The sequence below is a fragment of the Chenopodium album genome, chromosome 12 (assembly GCF_948465745.1).
Source record: "Chenopodium album chromosome 12, dcCheAlbu1.1, whole genome shotgun sequence".
In the NCBI taxonomy this organism is placed as follows: domain Eukaryota; kingdom Viridiplantae; phylum Streptophyta; class Magnoliopsida; order Caryophyllales; family Amaranthaceae; genus Chenopodium; species Chenopodium album.
In genome coordinates this window covers 36,843,923-36,867,602 of record NC_137845.1, presented here as the reverse complement: position 1 = coordinate 36,867,602, position 23,680 = coordinate 36,843,923, and the positions used below count along the sequence as shown (strand labels likewise).

The window sequence follows — 23,680 nt, the reverse complement described above, 5'->3', positions numbered from 1 at the left end:
TGGGCTTCGCCAAGATTTTGCTTCCAATCCTTTCTTCAGAGCTTGATTTTTTGCGGTCTTTGTTTCGTTAAACTACTTGCATCTTCTAAAGACTATTTTGGTTTAATTCCTTTCTTAGTCTACTATGGGCAATTTTGCCGTCTCAGAATAACTTGCATTTCCGTAAAGAGGACGTTTTTCCGGAATATGTGTTTTTCTTAGCTACCAATTGGTTTGTTAGGAGATTCAAACCTCGCGCTAGTTGTTTATCTTTCTTGTCTTGCCATCTTCCTCGTGCTTTCACCTTTTTTTCATCTTCTCTATCACTTTGTTTGGATTGAAGGAAATAAAGGGAAAGGAAGGAAAGAGAAATTGAGGGATAAATAATCCCTCATTTGGATAGCAAATGAGGAAGGAAGAGAATTGGAGGGGAAAGAAATGAAGGGATAAAATTGCAAGAAATTGATCTCTCCAATAATGGGGAGATTTGAAAGGAAAACTCTTCATTCTTCCCTCCCCTCCCCTCCCCTTCCCCTCCCTCCTCTTCTTTACCTTTCCCCTAATCTATCCAAACACACTGTATGTCTGTAAGGAAGCATGTCGAATTCTTTGGATATTTGCTTTTCGTTCGACGAGGCCACTTTAGTGCAGGGACAAGCTTAAACTCGGATTTTAGAGGGTGGTGCTTGGGTATGTTTTACCAACTATGCTATACACTCTAAATTATTGGCTTGCTTGTTTACTTTGCGTTTGACGGTTTGGCCATCAAGAATCAGGGTTCCTTCATTAGTTAATCTACACAAACTGTGGTGTTCCAACAATGCGTTTTAGGTCAAACAAGCTAAGGGCTCGTCTAATATAACCGTACTCTTGATCAAACAAGACATTAGGAATGTTTTTTCGGGTTTCTTAGCATGCCAAGTTCAAACTGAGCCCCGAATTGTAGTATCTTCCGCCCATTAGTTTGGGCATAACTTCCGCATGTCGTTGTGCTATGTTTTCACTTCTACTTTGCTTATTTTCTAATTCATTGTTGTTTCGTTTTGTTGTTTTTATGGCATTGAAAAAAATATTCCATTTCAACCAAAAACTTGAGGCGATGCACATCCTAAACTACTATTGTTTATATTCATATATTCCTACAAACATATTTGAATACTCCCAAAAAAACAAATGTCAATTCCTCTATTTATTGTGCAATACTTTCATATACAACTATTTTTTAAGTGCAACAATTCTAAAAAACGGAACTCAAAGCTTTTATGCATTGTTAAAATACCTTTCTCCACCTAGAATTTCCACTTTTGCTTTTTTATAATTCAATTTTTCCCATTATTTTTGAATAAATTATTCATCGGCCACTATCTTCTTTTAATATATAATTTTTAATTTTCAAACAAACCACATATATATATATATATATATATATATATATTATTTTAAAGAGTTAAAACTATGTGCAAGTCAATAGATAGACGTAAAAATAAACGGATAGAGAACTAATCAGATTGCACAGTTGATGCAACAGTTCTAGCCCAAAGCTTAAGACATTCTCTCATCTCTTCTTCTCTAGAAACCCTTGCCATTCTCAACCTTAGCAACGGCGAGTCTGGTCTCTTTATCATCCATGCTTCGGACAAATATGGCTCCACAACTTTGTTCTTTTTCTCTTCGGTTTGAGGTTCTATATCATCAAACGTGCTTGTTCCATACTTTTCATCAACTCTTTGCAAGGCCGGAATTACTCTCACGGTTCGAGGGCTAAGTTGATCCATTTCAAATTGGAATCCTAAATCCATGAACCCTTTCAGCTCTTCTAGCTCAAGATCATGCAATTTGCTACAACTTAGGAATTTTTTCAATTTAGGGCCTGCATTCGTCGAAAGACTTGAACTCTTTCTTGGTCTTTCAATCCATGGAGAGGACGATTGTGACCTAACACTACAAGAAAAATGTCTTTTCGTAGCGATTATTTCGTAGCGATTGTATATTCGCTACAATATGCAAGCATGTTTGTGAAATAATTAAGGAACTCGTATCATTTTACAATCGTCATGGTTTTCCCATATAAAATCGATACGAAAAACATAATAATACATATCCACACTATTTTTACACATTTATATAATTTTGAGAAATCGTATCATTTACAATCGCCACTAAATCCCAAAAATCGATACGAAAAGCCTTTTCAACACTAGATATATAAATACTGTTTGAAATAGAATACATAAAATATGTCATACCTTATTGGTGAAACATTTACTATAAGAGTTTGAGGTTGCATGTTCCAATCTTATAAAGATCATATGCATGCTTTTTTTTTTTGAAGAAAATGAGTTCAACATTTATAGCGATTGTAATCGCTACAATAATCACCACGATTGGACGTAGTTTTTCGTATCGATTATTGAGGCCAATCCCAGCGATATTGAAAACCACTACTAAAGGCTAAGGCAACGAGGGATATTGTATCGAATGACCATTCGTTGGGAAAGCTTTTTGTTGCAATTACAATCGATACTAAAGGTTAAAATAATCGCTACGAAAAGGTTATTTTCTTGTAGTGTAATTTTATTGCTAATCAATTTTTTTCTTGATAATCTTTCCCTCCCAAGACGATTATCATCATCATCATCTTGTCTCTTGTCTTCTACTTCATTATTGCAATCGTTCTGTTCAATATGAAATATACAAATTAATTAATACTCTGTATATATATCATCTTGACATTGTACAAATTGACTCATAAATTAATTAATACTCCTAATTACATAAATATTTTTTTCCCACACTTTTAGTTACATAAATCTTGACATCTTGTGAAATTGATTACGGGCAAGTAAACCGGAACATATGGATAATTTTTTGGTTTATCTATATTGAGAACTTGAAATCTTGAAAAGTATGTTGTTGAAGTGGTAAAAGTGGCTCTAATCTAATTAGATATGATAAGCTTACCATGAGGCAATGATTTTGATTCCATTGGGTGATTTGCATGATTAAAATTAATGCAATAGCTAAGTCACTTTCTTCGGTTAAAGACCACACAACTACATAATTAAGTTACTTTCGCTAATTTCAATTGCAATCGTACATAAACTTAGTTATGTCAACAAAAAAACAAGTAGTGTCAACAAATCAAACCATATACAAAGTATATAATTAGGATTAAGGAGTTATTCTTTTAACTATTCACCACCTTATCCCAAATTTTCAAACCTCACTTTCCATACACAATCATCAGTAACTTAATAGTAAAACAGACACCAAAAGTAACACTTGTTACATCCTAATGCTATTTTTCCCTCTAAAACTCCCCTTTCCTAACAAATTAAACTCAATTCGTTAAAAAATAAATAAATAAAGTTGGGAAAGAATAAAAAATCCAAATAAAAAACCAACTTCATTCCAAGAGTAAAATATACTGTATAATTTTTCAGAAAAAAAAAAAAAAAAAAAAAAAAAAAAAAAAAAAAAAAAAAAAAAAAAAACTATATAAAACAAACTAATTTTTAACAAGGCTTATATCATTCTGTGTAAATACAATATCTTGTGCATTTAACCGGACACATTCTAGTATTAACTAAAACTAGCTAAAGTAAAATAGTTAAATAATCAATTAGTCAACCTTGTGTATAGAAAGAGGCATAAACTAAGATGTTTATTTATTTATTTATTTATTTATTATTATTATTATTATTGTTACTATTATTATTATTATTTAATTTTATTTTTTTTATTATTATTATTATTATTTTTTTATATCTGAGTGGAAGAAGTAACTTACTATGACTTATACGTTGAATCAATATAATGTATTATTGTATTACCTAAGTCATGTAAAAACCTCTATGATGAATAACAGCACCTCATCATCTCGTACAACTTGATTTATAATTGAACTATCGCATCTGTTGTTGTTACACAAATCATTAAATAATATAGTGTTTTTAATTTTACAACATCAATAATATGAGTGAAGCTTAATTTGATTTGCGCGCACACAATAAAAAAAAAAGAAAAAAAAGGAGTAATATGGAAACTAGAAACATTTTATATGATTTTAAAGATAGTTACGAGGCCATGTTCTTTTGATCTTCAGAGCATAACAGAGGAGATCACATTAGCTTAAAACAACAAGGCCTAACATTATTTTGTACATTAGAATAAGGGCATGTTCACTTCAACTTAATTCAATTCAATTCAGTTCAACTCCTAATTTCCTTCTCTCATAAAATATTCATTTCAGCTCTTTTCAGTTATGTTCAGTTCAATTAAGCTCCAATCAATTCAGTTCAGTTCAGCTCAGCAAATGTGAATAGGCCCTAAGTCATTTCTTTTGGGATTTGAAGAACAGATCCTTTTAAACACAATTTTGTTGAACCTCTTTCCTACTCAAAATATTTATTTTATGTAATTGGACGACAATAGCTAGCATGAATAAGTTGTGACAAGACTAATTCAAATTACATTATCAGGCTACTAATATGGAATAGAAGCATAAATTGAAGCTGTGAACATTACCTGAGAGAAAGAGCTTGATGATAAAACATCCCCCTCCCATTGACAAGATTCCGACGATGAACTAGTACATGATCGTAAGGCATTAGTCGAGCTAAGTACTGAAGTTGGTTCGGGCGACAAAATGATTTGGTGGAACCAAAGACGGTCCATGGCATCAAGAAGTTCAGAAGAGTAGCTTTCTGCCATGGATAAATGATAGATGCACAAGATAACTTTTGGTATATCCAATAAGTAATAGCAAACTAAAGGCATTCGTCAGCGGAGGAAGGCCAACCGAGCGTGCAGCAGTGCGGAATTGAGTTTCTCGTCCGGTGGATCTGATCTATAGTTAGGGGACAATACATACCAAAAGGTTCGAAGAAAGGTTGCGTCCCCCGGGCATTAGATTGCAGCTTAGCGTGAAGTATAGGTTATGCGTTATGTGGCAGAATCAGAATTAGAGTATCAAAATCTCGAGGGGAATCGTCGTAAAAATTGTGGTATTATTGTTGTAAGAAAATCTTATAAGTAAAAGCAAATATGAGGACCATCATATCGTCTAATCATATAACAAAGTGACAAATTTGGCAAATGTGATCACAAAAATGTGACCCTTGGGAGTAAAGTTCAATCCACATATTCTTTACAATGTAGGACAAAAGGCCAGAGAGAATGAGTGGAAAATATTATCACGGCTCTAATTTGGACCTTCAATATAACCTTAATTTATATAGTTCATGTGTAGGTTGTATGGAGCTTAATTACTCTGATTGCATTATATTTAAAACAAATGAAATACTAGGCCCATATAAATAGGCTTACATAATGAAACTAACAAGCAATAAAATAGCAACTAACAAAAGCTAAGAAGGGAAACATGGTCCCACGTTCTACACTACTAACCTACCAAATCAACATAGAGTTCTACTATTAATCAACTAACTTCACTACTGCTCTCCTACTTTTGGGGCACTAACTAACATCTCCAACATACTGTTGGGACTAGAACAGGGGAAGAGTAATCATGAACTATCACTATTTAATCTGAAGTACTGAGTGAAGACTTAGTGTCTTGTCAAGGTTGTAATTACTACTATATGTGAATGATGTAGCTTTTCCCTTTTATATGCAAGATAACTGAAAAGAATATGATTGTAAATATTAGGGTTGATTATCCAATGCTTTATCCTAGACAAGGAAGAAACCTGTTAACTCATAAAAAGCAGAGTAAGTCATATTAGAGCAGTTCTTAAGAGCTTATCTGATCAAAAAATTATAAGCAAAAATACGTGATTATAGAGTACGTAACTATTTATCAAACATTTACCGAAGGAAATTTAATGGGGATTAATCGCACTTACCCAAAGCCAAATTCATCACTTTAGTATGTTGACTTGATTTAGTTTATTACGGAGACAAAATGCAAGAATTAGGTAACCTTTAGAAGTATAAACGCTTACACATTGTATCTGAGCCTTATCAGCGAACATCATATTTTGTATTAACAGAGAAATGAATAATTTTTTTTAGACAAAAGAACATAAAATATACAGGAATTCCACTATCTATTGAATATACTTGCGATTTCTCAAATTGTTCTTGCTATCTTAAACAAATGCCTAATGCAGTTCCCCTCACCGTATGAACAACAATGTCATATGAGGTCTGTGACGCATCGAGACCACCATAGCACAAATGAGAAAAACCCTAACACAAAATGATTGCAAAGAATCAGAAGAAATCAATCTGGACATAATTACCTGATGGCAGCCTTGGGAATATAGATCAATCTTAGGATTGGGTTTCTTTGCTTTTTTGTGCCTGTTGAACGAGGTGAGAAACATGCAGCTGAATTATACAAGATTGTTCTATACAAGCAGGTTGAGCACAATATGCTGAGCTTTTGGACTCAAGGGTTGAGTTTGCTGATTTAACAAGAGTTGGGCAGACAACACATCTTAAACAAAGGTCAAAATTAGAAAGCATTCTATGTCCATTTTCTCTAACCAGGACATTCTCAGGCTTTAGATCCTGGTAGATTATACTAGACCTGGCAAACAGGTCGTTCGGGTCGGGTACGGGTCGGGTCATTACGGGTCAGGTCAATTTTGAGTCAATCAACATTCGGGTTGGGTCGGGTCAATTCAGGTTTCGGGTCAGTTTCAGATCAATGGTAATTCGAGTCGGGTCGGGTATCAGGTCAACACTTCGGGTTGAGTTTGGGTCGAGTCAGTCTTCGGGTCCAATTATCGGGTAAAATTCGGGTCGGGTTGAGTTCAGGTCGGGTCTATTCGAGTCGGGTAAATTTTCATCTATGTCGATGTAGAAATTTGACCAATAACATATTATAATTATCAATAAGTATAAAGTATAACAATTGAATATTAATACAATAGACAATAGACAATTCCAACAGTACTATATACACAAGATTGTATTGTTTCATATGTATGATTAGTATAACAATTTTTATTTTTTTTGACAAATGGTATAACAATTGAATATTAATAATATATTCAATAGACAATTCCAATAGTACTATATACAGGGGCGGAGCTAAAAAAAACATTCAAGTTAGTTTTTAGATAAATAGAATATAAAGTGCAAAATATTATCTTAGGGTCTGTTCACATTAACTGAAGTGGGCTGAACTGAAGTGGGTTGAACTGAATTGAACTGAACTAAACTAATTGGAGCCAAACTAAACTGATTGGAGCTGAATTGAACTGAATAAAGCTGAAATGAATATTCTATGAGAAAAGGAAATTAGGAGCTGAATTGAACTGAACTGAACAAAACCGATTGGAGCTGAACTGAACTGATTGAAGCTGAACTGAACTGAAATTAAGCTGAAGTGAACATGCCCTTAGCTTATCAACATCCTAGTGTTTAGAATACTAATTTTTCTATCAAAGGTCATGGGATCTATTCTCTTCCTCAACATCGTTTCTTTTTATTTTATTTTCTATTTTAAAATTTTTGTACTTAATGTTTTATTTACCCAGTACAAAAACTAAATAAAAAATTGAGCAAGATTACTTTTCCAATTAAGATAAATTGGTTTTAATATTTCTTTCAACATATGGACACTCAAATCATTAGTTTTAGTTACTATTTTTTAATTTTATCACAGGGGTATTGGGTGCGGCAAGCCGCACCCAATGTTTCGTAAGTCGAGACTCAAGAAAGTATAAACAAATTTTCACCCAATGACAAGTTGGTGGTGGTTATAGCGAAGGAGAAAAGTGAGGTCATCCATGGCGGAAGAGAAAGAAAGCTTGAGATTCTCGGATTTTTTCAAAAATGCCCAAAAAACAAATTGGGGCTTTCTTATGTGACGTATAATTGTTGAAATTGATTGTCCCATATGATTGTATGTTGAATTGTGAGCATTTTGATAACATATGCATGTATTTTGGTTGATAAATGAGCAAGTTATGGCATACTCATGACCTTTAGAACGAGCATTTCAATGGAGGTTCCACCATTGTTATACATATTATCAAACAAATTATACATATCCTCTAACAAGTTATGCATATCGTCCATTAGTTGGAAGATATTCTATATTGACTATATGATATCATGGTTAGATGATATCCTCTATTAGCTATATAATATCATTTATGATTGTGTTTATGATATCCTTTATTAGCTATATGATATCATGGCTGGATGATATCCTCTATTGGCTATATGATATCATCCAGCCATGATATCATATAGCCAATAATATCATATAGCCAATAGAGGATATCATCCAGCCAATAGAGGATATCATCCAGCCAATATAGAATATCATCTATCTTGTAGAAATATCATCCGGCCAATAGAAGATATCATCTAGTCAATAGAGGATATCATCCAGCCAATAGAAATATCATCCAGCCAATAAAGGATATCATATAATCAATAAAGGATATCATCCATTTAGTAGAGGATGTCATCCATCGAATAAAGGATATTTTCCAGCCAGTAGAAATATCATCCAGCCAGTAGAAATATCATCCAGCCAATAAAGGATATCATATAGCTAATAAAGGATATCATCCAGTTAGTAAAGGATATCATCTAGCCAATAAAGGATATCATCTAGCCAATAGAGGATATCATCTAGCCAATAGAGGATATCATCTAGCCAATGAGGATATCATCTAGCCAATTGAGGATATCAAAAATCTGCATTTTGTCAGTCCGGACTGACAAAATATTTCCTTAGTCCAGACTGATACAATACCTTCTCTTTTTATATATATCATGCTATTTGATACAAAGAAATTGTTTAGTGATTTTGAACCTATCGATAGCATTATTATTATTTTTTTTACATGGGTCATTTCTTACAATCTTAAATAGGTCGGGGTATCATTTGATGGATTTCGGAATACTCTATAATTGAGGTTTGACAAATACAATTGTTAAATAAATTTTAATCTTGATATTAAGAACATCCTTTCAAGATTATATTGTTATTCATTACGAAGTTGTATCTAGATTTTTTTGTTTTTTTTCTTTTCATTTCTTTTTTTTAGTAATTAAAAAAATTGAAGAGTCGAGTTTTAGGGCCTTGATATAAGAGGATTTCCTGATAGACAATGTCCTACCATTGTCAAAATTCTAGGTCCGCCACTGACTATATACACAAGATTGTATTGTTTCATATGTATGAGAACTATCATTGATTAATTGGCCAAAACTAGAGCTGTCAAAAATTGACCCGATCCGAGAACCCGACCTTAACCGATAATGGGGTGAAACTAGTGACCTGTAACTCGACCTGATCACAACCTGATGTTAACCGACAACCGATTTGATCCAATACTTTATGACCTGAACCCGAACCCGCACCCGACCCGATAGCAACTGTCAATCGATTTAATCTGACCTGACAACGATCCGAACCCGAACTAGTACCCGACCCTATTAGAACCTGAAAACGTTTATAACCCAATACAACCTGTTATTGAAGCAAGATGGACGGTTTAATAAATTTTTGTATACCTTTTGTTCAGCTTATATATTGGTATAATTCGTTCATCTTATATACATTTTGTTCTCTATTACTTCGTATATAGGTTTAATAAAATCTTGATAATGCTTGAACAAATTATGTAGGGTGTAATTATATAAATTCAACTTAGCCACATCGAATTTATTCGAATTGAACTTGAACCAAAACCAAGAATGATCCAACTTTAAGATTATCTGACCAAATAATTATCTGACCCAACCTTAACCCGAACCCGAATGTACCATCTATTAACCCGACCAAACTCGACTCAATACAACCCGAACCTGAAATTGAACCCGTTCTGAATTTGACTCGAATCGGACCCGACCTACACCCGAAAGGGTGAACGATCCGGAATAACCTGAACCAAAATTGACCCGCCCAAACCTGAATTTGACCTGAGACTAGATTGACCCGACATAACCTGATCCTGATTTGACCCGAGACCTGATTTGACCCGACCTGAACCCGACTTGAATACCTGAATTGACAGCTCTAGCCAAAACTTCAAATTAGATAAAGTGAATAGTGGAAAAAAATTCAATGTAATTAACATTTAAAAGAATAAGAGTAATAGTAATAATAACAATAACAAAAGCTAGTGTTCCTAATCAAATGGAACTCTTTATGAATTACGAGTAATAAAATACACGCACATTACAATAGTATTATACACACTATACTATATTGTTTAATTTAGGTTATTTTCGATAAGTGTTTATTTATTCGGGTAAAGTAATTAAGCCCTAATCAGTTACGTCATTTTGATGAGTATTTGTTAATTTTGGGTCAGGTCATTTCGGGTATAGTTCGGGTTGCTTCGGGTTTGGGGTCCGTTCGGGTCAATCAATTCGGGTTAAAATTGGGTCGGGTCACTTCGGGTTCTGGGTCACTTCGGGTTGGGTCGCTTCGGGTATCAGGTCAATTTCAGGTCGGTTAATTTCGGGTTGGGTTAATTCGGGTAGGGTCAATTTGGGTATTGGGTCAAGTTCGGATCAACTCCACTTTGGGTTGGGTATGGCTCGAGTCGAGTCAGCTTTGTGTTCGGGTCAATTTCGGGTTAACGTTTTCGGGTCACGATCCGGTCGTTTGGGTCGGGTAATGAATGCCAGCTCTAGATTATACCAAGCATATGTAGATAATCCAAGGCAAGGAGAATCTCTGCAACATTAAATCTGTTGAATAAAAAAGAAAAGAAAAAAAAAAAAAGTCAGACAAACAGAAGAAACTTTGCCAAAAATGGACACCATTCTCCATGTTAAATATGTATTCTCTCTATGGGGAGCTAACATGAGCAAAATTAATGACATTATTACACTAATTTGCAAGCAAGAATATCCTCAGCTGATATTATAGTAGCCTTAGTCAGGTGCTATCCATTTCTGAGACGACGAGCTCCCTGCACTCTTATCCATAGGATTACATTCATTTGCCTTCTCTACTTCACCCACCAAACAAACTACTTTACTAGTAACATCCTTAACATGAGCCCTGCAATTTTCAAAGACCCACATATTTCTATGCAACCAAATGGCCCAAAGTAAGAAATTTTAAAAGTAGATGCAAAACTTAACAGTGAAGCCAATAAAACCATTAAAATAACAACCAAAAAGAAAGAGAATATCCAAAAGGCAAAATCATAAAAGCTTGAAAAACAGGAAATCATAATTCTTAAATAGAAAGGCATAAATAAATTACCTTACGAATTAAAGATGAATAAAACCAAAATAAACCTAAGTTCCACTCAAAATCTTCAATTGAAGATGATTAGTATCAGTAGTAGTACGCAAAACCAGCTGTGAATATAATATTAGAACAATAATTAGTCATCCAATGAGTGAACAATTTGTTGGATTAAAGAGAGTAAAAACCATGCTTTTTGGTAGTTGATCAGTTTACTCTACAATGAGGTTGTGACCTACAACATTTGTCCACAGTGGGTTGTGGAGTAAACTTTTTATGTCTACTTTATAAGGAAAATTCAGCCTACTCCACAAGTAGGTTGTGGCCAACAACGATTGCCTACAAGTGGGTTGTGGAGTAGACTTTTCATGTCTACATACATTCAACTTTTGACATTCTTCCTTCATCTCTTAAATTCTCTTGTAGCCCCCATTGAATTGGATGTTTATTGTGATTTAATTATCCTTTGATGTCTAGCTTCATCTTCTTGTTCTTCATCTTTCATTATATATTTTCATGATTGAAAATAATAAGAAAACACAATTATCAAACACTTTAAGCTAAACACATTCTCTTTTTGGGCATAAGTTTATATGACTCCAACCTCACATCCAAAAGTGCCTTTGTATGAGAGTGGTGTATTAACCTCAGGGAACGTGCCGGCGAATACAATTGAGCACCACGGTTGCGCCGGAATTTCGTTTTCAAGTCAGTAATTTGCATCATGACACACCGTATTTGTTCCATTGATTATAAGATCAACTTTTCAATCTAATTGATTATTTCTTCTTGATAGCCTTGAAAATACAACTTATTTACAACAATTTGAAAACAGAATTATTATTTTCATGGCTACTAATTGGATATTGATAAGAAGATTAAATGTGCGAAGAGGAAAAAAAAATTTAAAGGAAAATTATGTTCACGTTTTTCTGGGAGCAGTCCCTGAAATGGCCCCCGATCGAAGGTCAATCGTTCTTCGTTTGGGCTGAAATTATGGGAGCTTGTTTGGGACATATGAGGCTTTATTTTCAACAGTCGGATCGTTGATATCTGCTTGCGTTTGGGAGTTATGACTTCAAAGTAGAGCTACTTTTTTTGGAGAGGATATTTGGGCGTACTACGGAAAATGCTCATTTCAACACTTGAATTAATTCAAGGGATGTCCTTTCTAAACTAATTTTGACTATGCTTAGCATGTTATTTTAATTCTAATAATCATATTGACAAATATATATGAGTTGTGATTTTTGGCGTTATAATGTTGGATGATTATTTTGTCCATAATGTATTATTTGTTACATGATTATTAGTTTATAGGCTAAAGCATAATCCATGTTATATGTGTGATATTACATTGTATGATTATTTCTATTTCTTTGTTCTATACTTGTGATTTGAACTTAGTACTTAGAAATATGTTAATTGGTTTTATTTACCGATTTGTTGGTTTTTGAACATATGAATTATTTTGTTCATATAGAAAGTATATATTAGGGCTATTGTTTTAGATTAATTTCTATTAGCAATTTGGTGAGTCCGTAATATTTACATGCCTATGTTCATAGAGAATTCATGGTTATTTAAGACTTGTTAAATTGTAGGTTTTATAAGTTTTACCATGATTTTTTGTTACAATGAGTAATATGTGGATTATGATGCAATGTCAAAGTCTATTACTTTCGGTACATATGTGTTGATATTCATATATATATATATATATATATACGTCTTGTTTGTGGGGACTTTGTTCATGCTCATAATAATGCTTTCTTCGCATATTTCTTTTCAAGAACTTGTGTTAATTCTATCAATTTATTAAGTATGAGAAGTTTTTGAATGATAATTATGTGATTATTTTGTGAAGAGTCATATGTGTATTTTTCTCCATAGGAGAATATCATCATGGTTGTTGTTTTTGTGACTCCTAGTTGTGCCATAATTTATAGTTCTTGTTAGGCAATACATGACTACTTCTATTAATTTTTCTCTTGAAATTTTTTTGGTGACTATTTTTATATTTTAGTGTGTTAACTAAGTTGTGCTAACCTTGTGATGAATTTTTGAAGGAAAATAATGATTGAATTATTTTTAATTTAATGGTTAGATTATTTTACTCCTGTATTAATCTACCTTAAGAGGGTTTTTTCAAGAGTTATTAATTCTTATTGCATGTTTTGCTCATTTTTGTTCTTACTTGGTTCGATTTGGTTTCATATTGGCATTTGTTTAAAGTATCATTATCGATTTCCTTATGTGTGGAAAGTAATTCTTAAGAATTTTATTTCTTTTGATGCCATGTCTAGTAAATCTCCACATGATGCCAATATGATTAAAGTAAAGAACATACATAGATCTAAGTGTGCTTCAAGAGCTCAAAATACTTAGTGGATGCACAATCACTACAAGTTGTGGTCATTCGGTTGTTCATAATTGATCGTTAAGGTAAATTATTAGTCCACATATTCCTTTCTTTATAATCAACTATGTTTTGTTTTTGGATTTAAGTTTGGCATGTAGGGGTTATGATTCTATGATTGTATAGAATTTTGTAGTAGGAATTTAGGTCTTTTATACCCCATGTGAAAGGAGTATAGTTTACAATGTCTAATTTCAATACTTAGTTGAAGACTTTTATCGTCCAATGTGGGGGAAAATTGTAATATGAGAATTAGTGTTGGACTCAAAGTCTTGGTTTGTTTGATGTTTTGTTTTGATTTTTAAGTAATTGATTGTATGCTCCATGACTTTGTATGTGAATTTTGGATTATTGGATTATCTCCATGCATCACAATATTGGATTAATTTATGTGATTATTGGATTACCTCCATGTACCACAATATTTGATCTCCTTTACTACAAATTTGTTTTTAGCAGTTTTATGCATTATGTCATGTTCAAGTGACAAGTGATTGGCACTACTACAAATACCGCTGTTTTTCGACACTTTTTCGCTGCATTTTCGACGTAAAAAAGCGTCGAAAAATAAATTCTCAACACTTTGGTAAAGCGTTGAGAATTTGGCCATCGAGAATTTTCGACACATACATAAAGCATCGAGAGCCTCGACGCTTTTTAACGTCCAGTATCACTGTGCGACGCTTTAAAGGGTCGAAAATCTTGACACATTATGGCGTCATTTTGGAGAATTTCGACACTTTATGGTGTCTGTATACTTTTTTGCGGTAGAAAAAATTTAGTTTGCGGGAATGCACATTGACATAGAAAAGCGTCGAGATTATTCTCTTTAAATTAAAAAAAATATATAAATAATTAAATAATTTTATATTAATATATAGGTATGTATACTAATAATAAGATAAAAGATGATAACATACATTAATAATATTTATAATCAAATTGTCTTAACATTGATGTTTTAACCACATACATAAGCAAATCAAAATTACAAATAATATACTGTATCTAATATAACATGTTTACTTTACAAAATTTTTTAAACAAAAAAATAAAAAAATTGAAGACTATCTTTTAAAGTAATACATTTTGCAGCTTTTCTCCAATGTGAGTTTGATGTCTTAGAGCTGATAAAACAACTTCCCTGTAACTTTGATGCATTATCTGCAAATAACAAATAATGATTTTTGTTAAAGCAAAAAATTCAGAATGTGACATATTTTTAGATATTAATGAATTTTTGCCAAATAGTGTATTGTAGTCTCAATTTCTTATCTATTCAAGTAAATATAGCGTGCAGCAAAGTTTATTAGCACCTAGGAACGCCAAGTGTATGTAACACTTTTCTCATTGATAGAGAATTAAAGATGAGGGAGTGGAGTTACCACATAAAAGCAGAGACAAATCAATCCCCTTATATGAACAATACAACATTAAAACATAATAGAGAACAGGTTTTGTACAGCCAACTAACAGCAACAATGCTCAATCAGCAAAACACAACATATATACAGTAACTCTTTCATAAATTTCAATATGCAAGAATTTTAAGTTTAATTTTATTTATTTACTTATTTATTTATTTATTTATTTATTGTATCATTAGTATAAAATGGTAGAGAAGATTGTACCTTGAGTTAATTGCTATTTAAAAACCTAGGATTTATAGAAATGAAGTCAATATACCAAACTCAAAACAACAAATTTACCAATTAACTATGTAATAATCTAGATTCAACACTATTTTGCCGATTTCAGATCAAGAAAGGGCAAATACTCTGCTAATAAGTTCCCTAAAAATGTGCTCAGGCTAGAAAATACATATGGACTATCATTTTTAAAATTTTGCAGAACCTTGCGCATAGTGAAGCTAGAGATATATGCAACTTGTTTATGAAAATGTAGTAGTAGGTACAACTAAAACACTACTAGAAAATGGGTCATTTCCGACGGAAAAATTCCGTCGAAACCACCCAAAAATCCGTCGGAAAACACCTTTCCGACGGAATTCCGTCGTAACCGGTTGTCGGAAAAGCCTTTGTAGGAAATTTGTCTTTTTCCGACGAAAATTCCGTTGGAAACACTTTTCCGACAGAATTTCCGACGGAATTTTCCGTCGAAAAAGATTTTTCAGCACCAGGAAAATCCGTCGGAAATTTCCGACGGAATTTATAATTCGGTCGGAAATTTCCAACGGAAATTCCGTCGGAAACGCTTTTTAAGAAATTAAAAAAAAAACGCCGCGCCACCACGGCACGGCGTATCAACCACCACCAACCACCAAATACACCCTTACCCAAACATCGAACCACCGCCGCTACCACGCACATCAAACAATCGCCACTACACCAGCCCTAACTCCCCACCACCAGCCTACACCACAAACCCCCTAACCCATATCCTTAGCCCCCCTAACTCGTCCTGTTCCACCACCCACACCACCAAAACCCCTATCCACCTAACCCTAACCCACACAAACGAGCCAGATCTACCACCCCACCTAAGAAACCACCCCACCACGCACCTAAAACCACCACCACCACCAAAACAAAGTATCACAACCCAAAAATTAAAAAAAAAAAAAAGTCAAAATCCCAACCCAACACCCAGAAACCCGAAAAAGATCCCAACCCAACACCCAGAAACCCGAAAAAAATCCCAACCCACCTCACCCTAAAATACGACCCACCCTCCTAACCGACCCGGATCTGACCAAATCACCATGGCACCAAGCCACCACAACCACACCGAAAAGCCAACAACCGAAAGTATTAAAAAAACCAAAAAAAAAAAATTCAAGACTCGAATAACATACCTTATTAGCTGAAATTTGCTTTGAATTCTTGAATTTGGTTTAAATAGGCCAAATTCGACCATGAAAAGTGTAGATCTACACTTTTCATGGTCGAATTTGACCATAAAACCATTAGTTTCGGCCATGGAAAACACCAATTAAGAGAATAGAAATGAGGAAATAGATGAAAGAAGGAGAAGATGGTGGAGAAAGAGATGGAGGATGAGAGAGGAGCAAAAGAGAAAGAGAAACTGGAGAAGAGAAAAGGCGGAGGAAGAGAGAGAAGGGGCGGAGGAAGAGAGAGAAAGACAGGGGCGGAAGAGAGAGAGGATGGAAATGAAATGAAGGAGGAGTTTAGGCCTTTAGGGTTTTAAAAAAGGGCTGAAATTTTTTATATATATATAATTTTATTCCAACGGAAAATTCCGTCGGAAATTTCCGACGGATTTTAATTCCGTCGGAAATTTAATTTCCGACGGAATTTTCCGTCGAAAAGCATATTTTTTCCGACGGATTTATTTTCCGTTGTAAATTTACGACGGAATAAAAATCCGTCGGAAATTCTGATATTTCCGACGGAATTTCATGTCCGTCGGAAGCATTCCGTCGGAAATGACCCTTTTTCTAGTAGTGAAAATAGGTATGGAGTAGAATACAATTTTTAGTCAGTAGCAATGCCAATCAGCAAAGCACAGCATATGTAACTCATTCATAAATTTCAAAATCTCAAAAATGAAATAAATTCTTCAAAACTCACAAACCTGAACTACTAAAACAAACAGCTGTAAAATCTTTCACAAAGAGTAAAAAATAATCATTCTTTTTTCCAACTAAGTTGATACGAAATATAAAATAACTAACGTATGGTTTAACGATTATATTCTTAGGCTAGCAAATCTACTTATTGTATATTGTTATTTTATTAGTAAATCTGTAGACCATGAAATAGACTACACCTATCTCTCCCACTCCATCTATCATTCCCACCTAGCCTCAACCAAATTTTGAAAGAAAATTCCACATCTTATTGACATTATTATCTTATCCTTCCCACTTAGTCATTTATTTATTAATTGTGATCTTGTGTTCCACACATTACCATCTTATTCACAAGAATGGATATTTAACGAGGTAAATGAATTTGAAATCTTCTGACCCCACCCCTCTAACCTTATACAAGAATACCAACAAAAAGATTATCTAGAGTATCCAACATGCATTGAACTACCAAATCATACTCCTTCTACCTTTATTTGTTTGATCCTTTTTTCATAAAAGGGTATCTCTTAAAGATTGCTCCATACCATATGTGCCGGACCACAACTTTACTCTCACACAATTACTTTAGACTCCACCACATTTCTCTCTCATCAATTTCATTCAACCAAGTGCTAGCAATGGATCCTTAGAAGCATGGTTTGCTTAGTTGCAGATTATGTAAACCAAAAACTCATGGTTGACAATATACATAAATATATACCTTAGAGTTATACAACTCTCTGTGACTTGAACAAAAGAAAAGGCAATTCAAGATGAGAAACGACATTATTCAAGCAACAAGAACTAGTAGAAAAGAAATTTTGAAATTAATTTATGCATTTTAATTGTTACGAGAGCATATTAAAAAGTTTGTATAGCGTAAATTGCAACTTAGTGGAATGCTGGAATTTTTTATTCTAAATGAAGTATTTTTTCTACAATGATACCATCATACTACTTTATTTGTTCTAAGTCCAAAAACAATACTCGTAAAAAATATCATCAGCTCAAGCCATTGCAACTTTTCTATTTGAAAATCTAATCACTAAGAGTACTCAAGAATTTATACATCGCAAATTACACACGATCTAGGGTTAATATCACAAATTGAACTAATAAATAATCAAATCCCAAATAAACATGATAATCGAACCATCATGAGGAAAAAAGTGCAAACCTGAGAGGAAAATTAAATCAGGGGCTTATTGGAAATCGTAATTTCAACATTAAGGATTAGATCTAATCGAAATTAGGGTCTCCTTTCATATTATGTAGCAAAAAACCCCCCACAAATTAAGAATTCAAAACAAATAGCCATAACAATAATACAATTGAATCAAAATCTGAAATAAACTAGAAGAAAATACCTTTATTTCTTTCAGATCTTGAAGAAATTGAAAATACAAGATCAAGTTTTTATTGCTGATAATAGATCTGGCAGAAAAATGGGATCTTTCGGTAGAGTTGTAGAGTAGTGAAATGTTTACAAATTACAAGACATGAAGTTAGGGTTTGAGAATGAACAGAAGAGAGCATAAAAGATTAGTGGAGGCGGTTTCTCATTTTCCCCTAAAAGTTGATATCGTGGGCACCACGTACGGGTCACGTGGCATTAAACTTATACCTGGACGCAATTTTTCGTCAAGGGATTATTTTGACGCGAGAAAGCATAGACAAAACACGCGGCCCAAATTTTCAGTCTGACGCTTGTTAATAGTGTCGAGATTCAACGCCTTTTGTAGTAGTGTGGCTATGCATATTGGAATTCTCATTGCTATATTTCCATCTATATATTTAATTTTTTTTATTAAGTAAACAAGTTGACTATAAGATCGAGGAGTAAAAGGCATTAATATTAGATCTCTCTATTATTGATGCAAAGCATGAAAGTGACTAGTTATGCTGAACACTATTATTTGTTTGCCTTGATTTGTTGATTTGATATCTCTATGTTTGTAGAATGTTTCCTTAACTTAATGAATTGATGATGTGAGTGATTGTTTACATTGGAAGAAACTATTAAGGATAAGTTAGATCATTTCTAACATGCTTAGAGTTCTCCTATCTTATTATGGAGTGTGTTTCCTAAAATTTCTTCTAAGTTTTTTCAATGTCAATTCACTAAGTGTTGTTGAAAGTGTTCAAGGCTAAACTTGTGAGTAAAGGTTATTTTATTTTTATTGTCTTAATGGAACAATGTAGGTCTCACTTAGATGAATTAATTATTTTGGATCTTGATCCTTGATGATAAGTTTCCCTCTAGTGGTTGAAGTATATATGTTAAGCCTTTTCAAGTGGTGACTTAAGTGAGTAGATTGGGGAGTTTCATGTCGAAGATAAGAAATGTGAGTTGAAAGTTCAAATGTGAGTTGAAAGTTCAAGTGTGAATTGAGTTGAGATTATTACCTAGGAAGTGGTACAAGAGTTTGGTTAGTACCTTATGAGAGTCTAATACTTGTAATTAAGTTTGCTTCTCACTCCTTGCTTCAAGGTAATATATATTTTTGTGTTATATCTACAATGTGAGTGTGGTGATGTTAAGATACACATGTGTAATTGTAGTTAATAACTTTCTTGAAATTCTTACTTTCCAGTTTGTTTTTCACGATATTGGATATGACATATGTTTTAAGAATAATAATTATTATTATGAGTTTTTGATTTTTTCCAAAGTGTCATACATGTTTCGTGATTGGAAAGATTTTTGTGATGATATGATATTTGTTATTCATGTCATCATTTGAGTAGAATATGTTTTAGCATGAATTATGTGTACTTTAAGGAGGTCTTAAAGTATGTCTTGAGTGGAGTATGCTAATACGTTTAGCAATGTGATAGTGACATGCATTGCATTTTATCTTAATATAGCATATATTTGTGAAATAGTTGAAGTGCAATATTTTACAAATTTAATAGTGACTAATGTTGTTTAGACTTGCTTCATCTTTTACTAAGTATCTTTTAGGTACGAAGGTTGTGAAATAATACACTAGCTTTCAAGAAAAGTTGTTAAAAAACTTCCAAAAGGCAATTGTTGGTGATTGATGGTTGATGAAGAATGTTTACTAATACGGCTATGTTATTTTCAAGGATTGGACTTGATTAAGTTTTTGAAATGTCAAGTTTTGGATTGTCTTGTTACTTTATTCATCTAATGGTGAATGAGACAAGTTTTCTAACCATTTATGCAAATTAAGTTGATGTTGGTAACATGATAGTTTTCCTTATTAGAAAAGTATTCTAGTAAAAATAATTTAGCACTATGGTAAGGAAATTTTGAACATGTAACAATCCTTGATAACTTGTGGAAATGTCGAGGGGGATAGGCCTTAAGCCCATGTGGAAAGATTAAAAGCATTACTTTCCTAACCCTATGGCATGTGTTGTAATGCTTGATTGAGGTTGAGCTCATTGAGTTCTTAATGGATTAATAAACTATTTAGGTTGGTACTTCTTGAGACACACTTGATTGATCTACCGTTTGAGGTTGAGTCCTTAGACTCTTAATGAATCCAAATATTTGAGTGGACACACTAAAACTTTAGAATCATCGTTGTTTATGATTGTTGTGAGGTTGAGCATTAACCTCTTAATGAATCCATGGTCTTGTGGGGGTTAATGACTACAATGTAGCATTTGTTGAGTTCTTATGAATACCTTAACTCCGTCGACTAAGTACTATTGAGAAGTGCTTGTGAATCACCTATGTGGTAGTAAAGACTAGCCATCTTCTATGAAAACCTTGTGCGGATTTCTTATAGCTTCCACTAGACCTAAGGTGAATGTTCTTGGCTATAAAATAAGTGCATCTCTTCGCAAAGTTCATATAAAATCTTGGAGTGATGTATGTGTTATGGGGGTCTTGCGCTAAATCTTGGAGTTTCAAGGTTAGTCCACTCTTTGATCAAGGGTGTAAGGGTTTCAAGGTTTGTCCACCCTTATGCTTGTAGCTCATTGCCTCATTTCACTAAGCACTAGATTTCAAATTACTAATGTAATAGCTAAGTGTTATGTACTACATGTCCTCTTATGCCCATATGTTGTTTCTTATTCTTTTAGCTTTGTTTTCCCTCCCTTTAGTGGGGGATTGTTGGATTAAAGAGAGTAAAAATCATGCTTTTTGGTAGTTGATCAGTTTACTCCACAATGAGGTTGTGGCCTACAACATTTGTCCACAGTGGGTTGTGAAGTAGACTTTTTATGTCTACTTTATAAGGAAAAATTAGCCTACTCCACAAGTAGGTTGTGGCCAACAACGATTGCCCACAAGTGGGTTGTAGAATAGACTTTTCATGTTTACATACATTTAACTTTTGGCATTCTTCCTTCAGCTCTTGGATTCTCTTGTAACCCCCCATTGAATTGGATGTTTATTGTGATTTAATCATCCTTTGATGCCTAGATTCATCCTCTTGTTCTTCATCTTTTATTATTTATTTTCATGATTGAAAATAATAAGAAAACACAATTATCAAAACACTTTAAGCTAAACACATCCTCTTTTTGGGCATAAGTTTATATGACTCCAACCTCTCATCCAAAAGTTCCTTTGTATGAGAGTGGTGTGTAAACCTTAGGGAACGTGCCGGCGAATACAATTGAGCCCACGATTGCGCCGGAATTTCGTTTTAAAGTCAGTGATTTGTATCATGACAAACCGTATTTATTCCATTGATTATAAGATCAACTTTTCAATCTAATTGATTATTTCTTCTTGATAGCCTTGAAAATACAACTTATTTTACAACACAATTATGTGATTTTAATTCATATGAAGGATTCTAAATTTAAAAGTTTATAATTTCCTAACATTAAAGGGTTTTGCAACCTAATTCACAACCAAACTTCAATCAAGTGCAGCACAAAAGTAGGGTTTCATCCTCTTTCATTTTCATTTCCAACAATGGAAGGCGGGTTCTTCTTCACTAGAAAATTTGAGCGAAAATGGAGGAGAGTAAGAAGTCGGGATAAGCGAAAAGGGAGGAGAGAAAAGCTGAGGATGGAGAAAGGGGGTCAATAATTCATTCAGCGCCAGAGAAGAAAAGAACATCAAAAAATAAAGGAAAAAGATATATGCAGCCCTTATAAAAAACTAAAAGTGAAAAGAATTGACAATAAATAAAAATTTATTACACTAATTTACTCGTGAATTGTCGATAAATTTCAAATTTAACACTAAAAGAGAAAGTATATTAAATGCTTATATGCAATCCATATAGCATTACCCATAAAAAATAAAAAATAAAAAAAAAACATTTTTCTTGTTTTAGTACTTTAGCAGCGGGCGATACTAATGTTAGTTACAAAGATTTTGATCAATTTTTATTTGACCTAGTATTAGCCGCGTACATTTCTAAGCCAGTTGCAAATGCCATAATATTTGTAACTAACATTAAATAGGCCAATTGTTGATATGAATTTTAACTTATACACACCAATTATTAGCAACGCTTATACCATAACAATGAACTAATTATTAGCTTGAGAATGGGGATAGCTAAAGTGGTTAGAGCTTCCCACCCGGTTATAAGAGATCTTGGGATCGATTCTCACCCCCGCTCTTGTGGCTCTCTTAACACCAAAAAAAAATAATAGCTTAACCGATACTCTAGTAGTAATGTACTCCATAATAAACCTGTGTGCATAATTAGATTTCATTTAAAATTCCTTTTAGTGTGATTTTAATTTTCCCTTTATAGTTCATACATTTAGATTAAGGGTCTGTTCACATGTACTGAACTGAGCTGAACTGAACTGAACTGATTGGAACTGAACTTAACTGAACTGAACTTAAGCTGAACTGAAAAGGCCCTAAGATGAAAAGGTTAATCCTAATGTGGTTACCAATTTATTAAAGTTAGCCTGCGGTTTGTAAACAGTTCGTTTTATAAGTGATCCGGTTAGTAAACGACTCGATTCGTAAACGGGTTATAGTTTGATACGTTTCGGGTTAAAAGGTTTTTAACCCATTTCAACGGTGTCGGGTTAAAAACTGTTTAGTTCTTTTTCAATTCGGTTCTAATTGTTTTTTATTTAGAATTGGTTTGGTTTGTTAACAGGTTTTGTTCTTATACGGTTTAACATTATTCGGATCGGTTTGATTTTAGGTTTACTTAAATACATTTTAGGTCTATTTTCTGTATCAAATAATCAATTTTTAATCGGTTCAATTCTTATTTGGGTCGCTTGGTTTCGGTTTGAAATTTGATAGTGATATGTGCGACAAATACAACTAAATTAATTTATTATTAGCCTTTGATTCTACAATTAAAACTCCAAATTATTCACAGTATTAATTAGTCTAGAACTCGTGTAACGAATATCACTAAATTCATTTATTGGTAGCCTCTAATTATTACAACATTTAAAAACTTCAAATTATTCGCAATACTAATTAGTTTAGAACTCGTGCAACGAATACAAATAAATTCTTTTAATATTAGCCTTTGATTACTACAACTAAAAACTCCAAGTTATTCGCAATATTAATTACCCCCTACATTTTGTTTTATCAGTTATGTTTGATTTT

The 23,680-nt window shown here is 33.3% G+C and overlaps 1 protein-coding gene and 1 long non-coding RNA gene across 2 annotated transcripts; both read right to left on the bottom strand.

Annotated features, from left to right (window-relative positions):
* Positions 1-1,408: 1,408 nt before the first annotated feature.
* LOC145572349 (uncharacterized) lies at positions 1,409-4,953 on the bottom strand. Its single transcript, XM_081631330.1, has 3 exons — positions 4,507-4,953; positions 2,552-2,654; positions 1,409-1,918 (listed from the first exon to the last, which is right to left on the bottom strand). The coding sequence occupies exons 1-3, from the start codon at positions 4,756-4,758 to the stop codon at positions 1,479-1,481; spliced, it is 795 nt and encodes a 264-aa protein (XP_081487456.1). The 5' UTR covers positions 4,759-4,953; the 3' UTR covers positions 1,409-1,478.
* Positions 4,954-14,507: 9,554 nt separating this feature from the next.
* LOC145572348 (uncharacterized) lies at positions 14,508-18,763 on the bottom strand. The gene is made up of 2 exons (XR_014096798.1): positions 18,519-18,763; positions 14,508-14,762 (listed from the first exon to the last, which is right to left on the bottom strand). It is a non-coding gene; the product is annotated as an uncharacterized LOC145572348 (long non-coding RNA).
* Positions 18,764-23,680: the final 4,917 nt, after the last annotated feature.

Excerpts from the sequence above, each read along its gene's own strand:
- LOC145572349 (XM_081631330.1), bottom strand. The coding sequence starts at position 4,758 with ATGCCTTTAGTTTGCTATTACTTATTGGATATACCAAAAGTTATCTTG. Across the intron at positions 2,655-4,506 it reads CATCAAGCTCTTTCTCTCAG|AACGATTGCAATAATGAAGT; the intron begins GTAATGTTCACA and ends CATATTGAACAG. Across the intron at positions 1,919-2,551 it reads AAAATTGATTAGCAATAAAA|TTAGGTCACAATCGTCCTCT; the intron begins TTACACTACAAG and ends TTTCTTGTAGTG.